Source organism: Thalassophryne amazonica, chromosome 20 (assembly GCF_902500255.1).
Source record: "Thalassophryne amazonica chromosome 20, fThaAma1.1, whole genome shotgun sequence".
Classification (NCBI taxonomy): Eukaryota; Metazoa; Chordata; class Actinopteri; order Batrachoidiformes; family Batrachoididae; genus Thalassophryne; species Thalassophryne amazonica.
The window spans coordinates 33970727-33982905 of NC_047122.1; the positions used below are offsets into that span (position 1 = coordinate 33970727).

Consider the following 12179-nt stretch of genomic DNA (forward strand, 5'->3'; position numbering starts at 1 on the left):
CGAGCTAATGTCACCCCCATCTTTAAGAAGGGGGACAAGGCAGGCACAGGCAGCGATAGGCCAGTGAGCCTGACCTCGCAGGTCTGCAAATTGTGTGAGAAACCTGTCAGGGACAAACTTGTGATTTTTCTTGAAAAAGTACTTTCAAACGAACAACATGGTTTTCGAAGGGGAAGATCTTGCCTCACAAATTTGCTTGTTACTTTAGAAGAATGGACAAAGCTGTATGACGAAGGCATGCCCTTTGATGTCTTGTATCTCGATTTCAAAAAAGCATTTAATTTTGTGCATAGTGCAAGACTGATACATAATTTACGGATGTACATATTGGGGGGAAACTTTGCAATTGGATAGAAGATTTTCTAAGTCATAGAGAGCAGCGGGTCTGTATGAACAGAGTTGAGTCTTCTTGGATGCAGGTTAGCGGAGTCTCTCACAGATCAGTCATTGGGCTATATTGTTCTTGTTATTTATTAATGATTTGCCATGTGCAATAAGATCGAGCTGTAAAACCTTTGCCAATACCAAGGTGTACCATCCCATTCTTTCACTTGTCGATGGGGAGGATCTCCAAAAAGACTTAATCTTTTTGCTTGGTCAGAGGAGTGGTTACTTGGTTTTAACAAAACAGAATTGTAGAGTTCTTCATATGGGGAAGAAAAAAACATGTTATGAATGAAAACAATTTAGAGACTGTCTTGATTTTGAATGTCCTTTTCTAGGCATGTTGTTGTCTCAGCATCCAAAGCAAATAGAATTCTAGGCATGATAAAAAAGGGCATTCTCATTTATTGATAAAGTCATTTCTTCTCTTGTGCAAGACCTTTGTTCATCCCCATCTTGAATATTGTGTCCGAGTCTGGCCACCATACCTTGAGAAATACTTGGAAAAAGATAAGGATAAAGATAAAAATATTTCCACAAAATAATAAAGTTTATCAGTTTGAACATTAAATATCTTTTTTTATATTTATCTTGTCTTTGTGGTGTATTCAGTTGAATATAAGTTGAAGAGGATTTGCAAATCATTGTATTCTGTTTTTATTTACATTTTACACAATGTCCCAACTTCATTGGAATTTGGTTGTAAATGTGAATTTTGCAGATTTCTTTCAAATGAGACAGTATGCTGGCCTGAGGCCATGAACTGAGCCTTGAAGTACAAATGTCCAGGTTGAATTTAAAGCCTGGGCCCCACCGAATAATGAAGGATGAATAATGAGCCAAGCAGCATGTTTTCTTTGCTAAGAGAGGGTTTCTTTAACTATCGTGGGAGTTTCGTGGCTCTTAGAGGCATTATCTTCAGTTAACGAGGCTGCTCTCTGAGCGTGGTGCTAATTTCAAGAAGTTCAAAATTGAGCAAAAACAGCGTGGCACAGTTTGTGTACGAGTTACTGCGACGACTTAGAGACATTTGCGTGGTGCTTACGAGGCTGCTAAAAGCCCATTATCTGTGCACCTGGCAGTTACGCAGGACCTGAGAGGCTATTTTTGGAGCGGCTGCCCTCTTGCTCACACAGTGCCACCTGCTCTGTGCGCCGGACGCTGTATATAAAATCGGAGTGGTTATACACCCAACCGTTGGGTCAATAAAGTAAATTCGCGAGCATATATGCCCAACCACAACCGACCAATGAGCGCGCTTGTAAGCTCACTTCTGGTTTCAACGCAGGGGGGAAAAAGGCGGTTTTGTCGCCGGCTGCGGGAGGGTTCGCACCCCACGGAGGAGCTGTGATCTAAAGCGGTTCTGTTTGGCTCATCACACCCAAGGAACTGTGTCAAACTAACACCATCTTACAGCCAACAAGCAGCATTTTGTTCACAAACTGTTTTGTCGTCATTAACAGGTTTCCGTTCAAAATGCTTATGAAGTTTGTCTGTTTTGATCCATTGCGGTGTTTTCGCAGTAATTAAAGACGGCGCCGTTAAATGTGTCAAACATACGCCACAATAGAGCCTTAAAAAGTGGTGTAGCTTAGATGCACAAAACGTCAAATACAAGATCACGGTTGGGCGAATAAGATAAGACATTATATTTATCTGCCCAACGGTTGGGCGTGTAATGTTCAATGTATGACTTATCTGCCCAACGGTTGGGCGTATAGCCTTTGCCATATAAAATAATTATTCTGTAGCAGATTAATCATTTTCTGCTAAACCTTGGATGCTGAAAACACCTCTAATCGCTTCTGGAATCACAGACGACTGTTTCATCTAGACGCTTATTCCCTCTTTTTCCTCCTCCATGTGGAATGTATTTTGAACAGCTTAAGGTTTTTTTTTTATGTTTTTATGGCTTGATAAAACAGTTCCTAGCTGTTAAGGTATGTCTGTGGTTGATTTAATATCTTGTTAATGGTTCACATGAGCTCCACTGTATGTGTGCACTGCGTACTGAGGCAGTGACTCATCACGCCTCAAACGAGCATTTAGGCAGAATGGCACCACGCGCAAAAGAGCAATTTTGCAGAAATAAACGGACGAACACAAAGTTAAAAGTGGGATGGGGGGTGGGGGGATGACTGTGTTTAAAGCCAGGGAAAAAAATGAAGCCAGCAAGCCACAGATGGAAAGGAAGCTAGTGAGAAGGAGCACAGAGGCGGCTGCCCATGAATGGACAGCAGCGTGTGCGCAAAACAGTGATTTTGCAGAAATAAATGGAGAAACATAAAGTTAAAAGAAAGCTGCAGAAGATATAAAGCCAGCGAGCCACAGAGCCAGTGAGGAGCACAGAGGTGGCTGTCCAGGAACCCTTGGTTTGGTTCTAGCTGGTCTGGTGCATTACAGGTGGACAGCAGCCTGGCGCACAGCGCACAACCGCAGGACTGTACTGGATCATCTATTTTTGGACTGCATTTCAAAAATGTGACATCTTTAAATGCTGCTGTGAATTGAAAACCCACACTTTAAAGGGACCAGGTGTGGGAGGGCTGGAGGTTTGGACCAAACCCATGCCTAAACGTGCGCCAAATTGGTGTGTTGTCACGGCGCTCCGTGGCTTAGTGTGGCTGATGCGAGCCATTCTAGGCTCTAATGACAGGTCGGTCGTGGCTCACTAGAGGCTGCTACGTGGCACATGCGGGGTGCAGAGAGGCACATAGAAGCACCTTCATAGCGGATATGTGATAGATGAAAACGTGGGTCATTCTTTGAATAATCGCTGACACATCCATGCGTGGCTCATTATTCATGGCTTATTATTCGGTGTGACCCAGACTTAAGAAAAAAAAATTCTTTAGCAATCGAGCAATTGTAATATGGAATAGTTTAGCATGAGAAGTGGTCTCTTCATCCAGTGTTAACATTTTAAAATAAACCATGATTTGTCTTATAACACAAAAACCACCAAGTTTTAAAAATTGTGTTATTGCAACTTTTATTGTCACCATCTGTCTTTATATACATTTTTGTATGCATTATTTTTACACAATAAAATGAATTATGAATCCATGAATTATGTCACTTTGGTGACAGAAATTATTCAGGTCTAATTCAAGAAGACTTAAGGCTGTAATTGCGGCGAAAGGTGCATCAACAAAGTATTGAGCAAAGGGTGTGAATGCTTGGGTGCATGTGACTTTTTTCATGTTGTTGTTATGGGGTGTTGTGAGTAGAATTTTGAGGGAAAACAATTAATTTACTCTATTTTGGAATAAGGCTGTAACATAACAAAATGTGGAAAAAGTGACATTCTGTGAATACTTTCCGGATAATGTGACAGTTGACACATTTGTTTGTATCTGGTTTTATTATATGATTATGGTGCTACGTACGCTCTGATATTTTCCCATATCAGACCGTTACCATGACAATCGGTCAAGATAGCGTATCACATTCGTTACAAACCTAGAAAGCTAAAAACGTGATTAGAAAAACAAAGTTGGACATGAACATACCCCATAAATATCTAAAGAGCATTGGAAAAGCACACAGATTGTAAGCTTACCAGCTAACCTGACCATCTTTTAAGCAAGTTCTTTATGGAGGTGAAGCGAACAGGTCTGACTACGAGCCCAAAACTGTCGGCAGCTTTCATTATTCGGGCGATACTATAAGTGTGTGTGTGTGTGTGTGTGTGTGTGTGTGTGTGTGTGTGTGTGTGTGTGTGTGTGTGTGTGTGTGTGTGTGTGTGTGTGTGTGTGTGTGTGTGTGTGTGTGTGTGTGTGTAAAATAGCCATATAATAAACAAATTATTAACCTCGCTTGCTCGGTTAACAATCTTTAATAGAATAGAATGCCTTTTATTGTCATTATACGATGTACAACGAGATTAAAAGCCAACTCCAAAATATCTGCCCACTCCTTGTCTTAAATCTGTCTTCTTATTTTAATTTAATCTCTCAGTACCGATGCATTATCAGCACCGCAGCCGGAATCGCAGCAACCTGTGGTTTCACAGATACCTGTACCGACGTGCCCGAGAACCCCACCAGCTTCAGAGGTGCTTACAGTCAGGCTTGCCACAAACATTTCATGCAAAATCTTTTTGCATAGAATTATGTTTGAACCACTGGAGTGCCTATAATTGAAATATCTTGGTTTGTTTCCCCTAATTCAGGCTGTGGCTCCGGTTTCCACCCAGGCCGTAGGGGTAAGGTCCTGGGCACAAGCCAGTGTTACACATGGGTCACAAGGAGATGGTGAATATTCATATTTGTGTTGCATGTGTTTTTATGCATCAGGGTTCTTATTACACGTGCCCCTCTGAAAATTCCTTTTCTCCTTGTGTTTGTGTTTTCATAGGTGGAAAGGGATCAAACCTACTGTCGCCATTCTCTCGCGAGGAATTTCCCACCCTGCAGGCGGCTGGAGACCAGGACAAAGCTGGCAGAGAACAGGCCACTGCAGATCAGTGGTATGGGCCCGGACCAAGCCTCCGCCCCCAGAGTAACTATTGCCCAGTTCTCCAATAATTGGTTAATTACTCTGTTAAATGAGTTGGCTGCAGTGAGTTAAGAAAATTTTACTGATTCCAACACTGCCTACCTGTGTTTGCTATCCTCAGACGTTACAAGTTGGCGGGACGGTGGGGGCCGAGCCCTGGCTCCCACCATACTGGGGGAGGGAGCAACGGAGGGTGGCAGTGTTGGGGTTATAGTGATGGATGGGGTAGCTGGGGTCCCACCTCAGAACTCCCAGTCACACGGGCCACCTAGGAACCCTCCCACAGGCAGCCCCGCCTTGCCCTTGCCCCAGCCTCCTGTGGGGCCTGGGTTCCCTCCATATCGTGGCATCATGCCTCCCTTCGTAAGTTTTCTTTATTGTTTGGTGTATGGTTTCCTTCTAAATAATGTAAGCTTTATTTTTTATATACAGTGAGTAAAATAAGTATTTGAACACCCTGTGATTTTGCAAGTTCTCCCACTTAGAAATCACGGGGGGGTCTGAAATTTTCATCTTAGGTGCATGTCCACTGTTAGAGACATAATCTTAAAAAAAAAAAAAAAAAAAAAAAAAAAAATCAGAAAATCACAATGTATGATTTTTTTAAATTATTTATTTGTATGTTACTGCTGCAAATAAGTATTTGAACACCTGTGAAAATCAATGTTAATATTTGGTACAGTAGCCTTTATTTGCAATTACAGACGTCAAACGTTTCCTGTAGGTTTTCACACACTGCAGCAGGGATTTTGGTCCACTCCGTACAGATCTTCTCTAGATCTTTCAGGTTTGGAGTTTCAGCTCCCTCCAAAGATTTTCTATTGAGTTCAGTTCTGGAGACTGGCCAGGCCACTCCAGGACCTTGAAATGCTTCATACGGAGCCCCTCCTTAGTTGCCCTGGCTGTGTGTTTGGGGTCATTGTCATGCTGGAAGACCCAGCCATGACCCATCTTCAATGCTCTTACTGAGGGCAGGAGGTTGTTTGCCAAAATCTCGCAATACATGACCCCATCCATCCTCCCTTCAAGACGGTGCAGTCGTCCTGTCCCCTTTGCAGAAGAGCACCCCCAGAGTATGATGTTTCCACCCCCATGCTTCACGGTTGGGATGGTTTTCTTGGGGTTGTTCTCATCCTCTAAACATGGTAAGTGGAGTTGATTTCCAAAAAGCTCTATTCTGGTCTCATCTGACTACATGACTCTGGTCACTGGTGAACTTCAAACAGGCCTGGACATGTGCTGGCTTGAGCAGGGGGACCTTGATGCCCTGCAGGATTTTAAACCATGACAACATCATGTGTTACTAATGTAATCTTTGTGACTGTGGTCCCAGCTCTCTTCAGGTCATTGACCAGGTCCTCCTGTGTAGTTCTGAGCTTTCTCAGAATCATCCTTACCCCACAAAGTGAGATCTTGCATGGAATCCCAGACCGAGGAAGATTGACAATCATCTTGTGTTTCTTCCACTTTCTAATAAATAATCATAACAGTTGTTGTCTTCTACCAAGCTGCTTGCCTGTTGTCCTGTAGTCATCCCAGCCTTGTGCAGGTCTACAGTTTTGTCCCTGGTGTCCTTAGACAGCTCTTTGGTCTTGGCTCTGGTGGACAGGTTGGAGTGTGATTGATTGAGTGTGTGAACAGGTGTCTTTTATACAGGTAACAAGTTCAAACAGGTGCAATTAATACAGGTGAAGAGTGCAGAATAGGAGGGCTTCTTAAAGAAAAATTAACAGGTCTGTGTGATCCAGAATTCTTGCTGGTTGGCAGGTGTTCAAATATTTGCAGCAGTAACTTTCAAATTAATTATTAAAAAAATCATACATTGTGGTTTCCGGGTTTTTTTATTTATTTATTTATTTATTAGATTATGTCTCTCACAGCGGACATGCACCTAAGATGAAAATTTCAGACCCCTCCATGATTTCTAAGTGGGAGAACGTGCAAAATCGCAGGATGTTCAAATATATATATATATATATATATATATATATATATATATATATATATATATATATATAAAGGTTAGTATATTCAGCACATTTCCAGAGCTCATTTTAATACTGTCACATTTATACACATATTTGTTGTATCCTCTCTTCTAGATGTATCCGCCGTATCTGCCCTTCCCGGCCGCCTATGGCCCTCAGGGGCCCTACAGGTACCCGCCACCTGCAGAGGGTCCTGCTCCAAGGTATATTAATAGCTATGATTGGTTTAAAAATGCCTTGAAGCTTTTATGGAGCTACCTTTTGACATATTACTTTGCTGTCCCTTTGTAGTGGTTGAAGACTCACACTTATCCGAGATTAATTTCAAGTTAAATGACTTTTGCTTGTACATTATAATTTATTCTAATCTATTTCTGACTTAATCTACTTGAGGTTTTCACATGGTCCTGACATCAAGCCTCCTGGTGGCCCACGTGACGCATGTGGAGAGGTGGTGAAGCGGCCCTCTATCCTGAAGCAGGATGACCTGAAAGAGCTCGATGAGCTGGACCATGATGGAGATGAGGGCTGGGCAGGTCAAGAAACATTCATAACTCCATCCACATATCACTTAAATCTGGTTGAGCTACATTTCCATGAGTGCAAGATTTCTGTCAAATGAATTAATTGTTGTTATAGCCCATATTTGCCACCAGGGTTTGCCACACATAGACTTTACTTGGGTGGGCTACCCAATTTATCAACATAATTGATCATTTTTTATTATTATTTTAAATTTTTGTATCACTCTGAGAAATGGATGATCAATTAGTGGACACGCACACTTTTGACAAGCCTGTTGTGTTTTAACCTCCGATGCTCACCTGCACAGGAGTGTGAACTAAACACTGCTTTTGTGTATCAGATATGTCTTCATCACTCAAACGCTTGGGAGTTTTTTTGGTCGAGTTATAGATCCTACTCGACCAGTGCCTGCATAGAAAGCAGCGGGCAACCTCATAATCTGGAGATAGCATGAATTATTGGGTGTTGTATTATCGCTGCAGATATAATGTCTGACACCAATAATGAATATAATCCTGTAATTCTGCTACATCAGTCATTTTCATTTTGTATTGTATTTGTGCAATATTTAACAAATCATAGGCAGTTTGTTTATTTATTTAAAATATCCAGGCCATGTGAGCAAAGTGGAGCAGGAGAGAAGGGTTTTCTTTTTCCTTTCTTTTTTTAACATAGTGTGGAGCTGCCACATGTTAAGGTAGCGGTGTTGCAGCGCCTACCTTTTAATGCACACTCTAAAGCTGTTCTTCAATGACCGTTTATTGGACATCATTTTTTGACAGTGGGCATTCATTTGTTTTTATTTAACTGTCTCATTACTTGCTGATATGACCATTAGCTGTACCTCCAAAGCACACCTCCTTTTGAATATTTTATAATGTATAAACTTCAAAATGTCACCATCTGTGTTTCCTTTGCTATTTTTATAATCCAGATCCTGTGGGTCACAGAACTCTGTAAGCCTTCGGTAAAACTGAATAGCACTTCAGTTCTTGTAACCAGGCTGCAGTCAAGTGTAACTTTTTTCAATCACTGAAATAATTTTTAAAATTCAGATTTTCCGTGTCTATGACTTCTTTCCCAATCATTGATATTCCAGTAAAAGGTGTCAGTTATTTAATTTTGCTGGCATGATGGTAAAATAACTACATTACAAATCATATATTGCTCTGTGTGGCTGTGCGCAGCATACTTGAATGAACCCAGAACTGCAGATATATGTGGCTGCTCAGATATTTTGATGCCAGGCTGCAGTTTAAGCTAAACTTAAAATACAATGCAGATTGAGTACTGGTTTCGAAAATTGACCACAGTGATGAAGATAATCAGTGGAATGGTTTGCAATGGCTGTGGGTGGGGCAACATAATTTCTGTGTTTGATTAATGATTGCTGCACTTGAGTCAATTTATACATGGCCATGCTCAATAAATTGCTGGAGCTCCTTACACTTTTGTTTTTTCAAAACCTAATTTAAGAAAATTCTGTGGTCCAGTACTTGGTTAAATATGTTTGAAATTATTTAAACAAATTTTTGTGTTGGAGTTTACATTTCTTTAATTTTTTTATGATAAAATGTTCACGTTTAATGTAACAGTATATCTGATATTGATCTCCTTGATTAGTAGGACATATTATCGATAATCTATAACTCTCTCTGTACCAAAAAAAAAAACATATCAGCCGAAATAGAAACAAGTTTTAATGTGTTGCTGAAGTCTTTTTTTTTTCTTTTTTCTTTTTTTTTTTTGTTCTAACAGGAGCACATGAGGAGATTGATTACTCCGCAAAGTTGAAGTTCAGCGATGATGAAGGAGATGAAGAGGGGGAAGAGGAGAGGACCGAGAACAAGAGTGACACTCTGTGTGTGATTTGAAGAATTTTCAAGTTGTGATCAGCAAAACCACAGCTACACTCTTTGATATGCTGAAATTGTTTGATTTGTGTGTATACATAATGCTTGTAAATATTAACTGTTGTGTTCCCAGTGAGCAGCGGACCCAGGATGGCTCCCCTGCAGCTCCTCGTTCTCGAGCATCAGACAGCGGCAGTGATGCTCGGCATACCCCTCCTTCTAATGCTGACAATGGTCCCCAACCTCCTGCTAGCAAGCCAGGATGGGTCGAGGAGGGGGACAGTAATTGGAATAGCCAGGGAGCGTCGCCTAACTACCAGGTAAGGGTTTTCTTTGGATGTACAAGTGGAAATTTAAAGTAGACCTGCATTGAAATAAATGTGGTCAGATTTCAGAAAGAAATAGCTGATATGTATTTATAAGACCCTTGTGAATGCAGTAAAGTAAATCTGTAAGCCCAAATTTGTTTCAGCGGAGAAATCTTCGTTTAAAAATGACAAATTTGCAGCTAAAATTTAGCCCTCTGTGAAAACAGTTTGTACAGCCGTATCATTTCCATGACGTCAGGGACAAGACGACGCGCTTATTAAGTTTGTGGGCTCGTTAACGAGCTCGTTAACCGCCGACGCGGGCCACTCACACCGCCCTTGTCTGCTTTGCAGCCGGCATCACCTCTCTGTCTACTGAATGGAGCTGCAGCACACTTGGCACAAGTCCTGAGATTACGCTCGCTGTTTTAATGCGAAGCGGCCGGTACACCTGTTGCTGCAAGGACAGACTTCTTGCTGCAAAATCCATAGCACCGCACGTCTCGGCAATCGGAGCCCCAGAGCTCCATGGACGCTGAGAGAGGTTTATATATTTTTAATGACTGGGATTCTTTGCGGGTCTCGCCTCCATATCCCGCGATGGTACCGGAGGCGAAAGACAGTAGATTTTCATTGCAACACCACTCAATCAAACGGGCGTATGAAAAAGTCCCCCAAAATAATTTTCAAGCACAAATAAAAGAAATGTGTACTCACCAAACGTGCCGCAAGACAATATGAAGTTTTAAAAAAAGTAGATCCTTCCGTATAAGACAAGCAAAAGGTGCAGATGCAAACTGACGTAAATCCACAAATTACAGTTGGCGCAATGCATGCTGGGAGAGGGTCTTGTCCTTGACGTCTCGGCGGCGTCCATGATGAGAGGGACAATTTGCGGAGGGCTAAATGTTAGCTGTAAATTTGTCATTTTCAAATGAAGATTTCTCCGTTGAATGACAGATCTGGGCTTGCAGATTTACTTTACTACATTCAGAAGGATCTCGTGTAAATGTAAGCAATTTTTTGTTCAAAAAATCTGACTGCATTTTTTTCAATGCAGGTCTCCTTTAAGGTGGTACCAGACCTGTTGGTGATTAATACATAACAGAGCATACATCTGGAAAGTAATCACAGCACTTCACTTTTTCCACATTTTATGTTACAGCCTTATTCCAAAATGGAGTAAATTCATCATTATCTATAATGACAACATGGAAAAAGTTTTTTTGTTTTTGTTTTTTTATTTTTTGCAAATTTATTAAAAAACTAAGAAGTCACATTTACATAGGTATTCAGTCCCTTTTGCTCACTACTTTGTTGATGCACCTTTGGCGGCAATTATAGCCTCAACTCTTCCTGAATATGATGCCACATGTTTGGCACACCTATCTTTGGGTAGTTTTGTCCATTCTTCTTTGCAGCACCTCTCAAGCTCCATAAGGTTTGATGGGGAGCGTCGTGCACAGCCATTTTCAGATCTCTCCAGAGATGTTCAATTGGATTCAGGTCTGGGCTCTGGCTGGACCACTCAAGGACATTCACAGAGTTGTCCTGAAGTCACTCCTTTGATATTTTTGTGTGCTTTGGGTCATTGTTCTGTTGAAAAATGAACCGGCGCCCCAGTCTGAGGTCAAGCGCGGTCTGGAGCAGGTTTTCATCCAGGATGTCTCTGTACATTGCTACATTCATCTTTCCCTCAATCCTGACTAGTCTCCCAGTTCCTGGTGCTGAAAAACATCCCCACAGCATGATGCTGCCATCACCATGCTTCACTGTAGGGTTGGTGCTTGGTTTCCTCCAAACATGACACCTGATATTCACACCAGAGAGTTCAATCTTTGTCTCATCAGTCCAGAGAATTTTGTTTCCTATGGTCTGAGAGTCCTTCAGGTACGTTTTGGCAAACTCCGGGCACACTGGCATGTGCCTTTTACTAAGGAGTGGCTTCTGTCTGGCCACTCTACCATACAGGCCTGATTGGTGGATTGTTGCAGAGATGGTTGTCCTTCTGGAAGGTTCTCCTCTCTCCACAGAGGAATGCTGGAGCTCTGACAGAGTGACACCATCATTCTTGGTCACCTCCCTGACTAAGGCCCCTCTTCCACCATCACTCAGTTTAGACGGGCGGACAGCTCTAGGAAGAGTCCTGGTGTATTTGACCTTCTTCCATTTATGGATAATGAAGGCTAGTGTGCTCATTGGGACCTTCAAAGCACCAGAAATGTTTCTGTACCCTTCCCCAGGTTTGTGTCTCGAGACAGTCCTGTCTTGGAGGTCTATAGACAGTCCTTTTGACTTCATGCTTGGTTTGTGCTCTGACATGCACTGTCAGCTGTAGGACCTTTATATGTAGACAGGTGTGTGTCTTTCCAAATCATGTCCAGTCAACTGAATTTACCCCAGTTGGGCTTTAATTAAGCTGTAGATACATCTCAAGGATGATCAGTGGAAACAGGATACAGCTGAGCTCAATTTTGAGCTTCTTGGCAAAGGCTGTGAATACTTATATGCGCATGATTGCTTACTTTTGTTTATTTTTAATAAATTTGCAAAACAAACCTTTTTTCACATAGTCATTATGGAATATTGTGTGTAATATTTTGAGGAAAAATATCAATTTC

At 41.7% G+C, this 12179-nt stretch overlaps 1 protein-coding gene across 2 annotated transcripts in view; it reads left to right on the forward strand.

Moving 5' to 3' along the window:
• The window catches only part of prrc2a (proline-rich coiled-coil 2A), a 69876-nt gene that overhangs the window by 36542 nt on the left and 21155 nt on the right, over window positions 1-12179 (forward strand). For both annotated transcript variants that reach the window (XM_034160949.1, XM_034160948.1), the window contains exons 4-11: window positions 4345-4441; window positions 4559-4640; window positions 4744-4887; window positions 5006-5247; window positions 6987-7075; window positions 7266-7408; window positions 9156-9258; window positions 9384-9570. In XM_034160949.1, coding sequence (XP_034016840.1) covers window positions 4345-4441; window positions 4559-4640; window positions 4744-4887; window positions 5006-5247; window positions 6987-7075; window positions 7266-7408; window positions 9156-9258; window positions 9384-9570 — 1087 coding nt within the window. The remainder of the gene's footprint in view (window positions 1-4344; window positions 4442-4558; window positions 4641-4743; window positions 4888-5005; window positions 5248-6986; window positions 7076-7265; window positions 7409-9155; window positions 9259-9383; window positions 9571-12179) is intronic.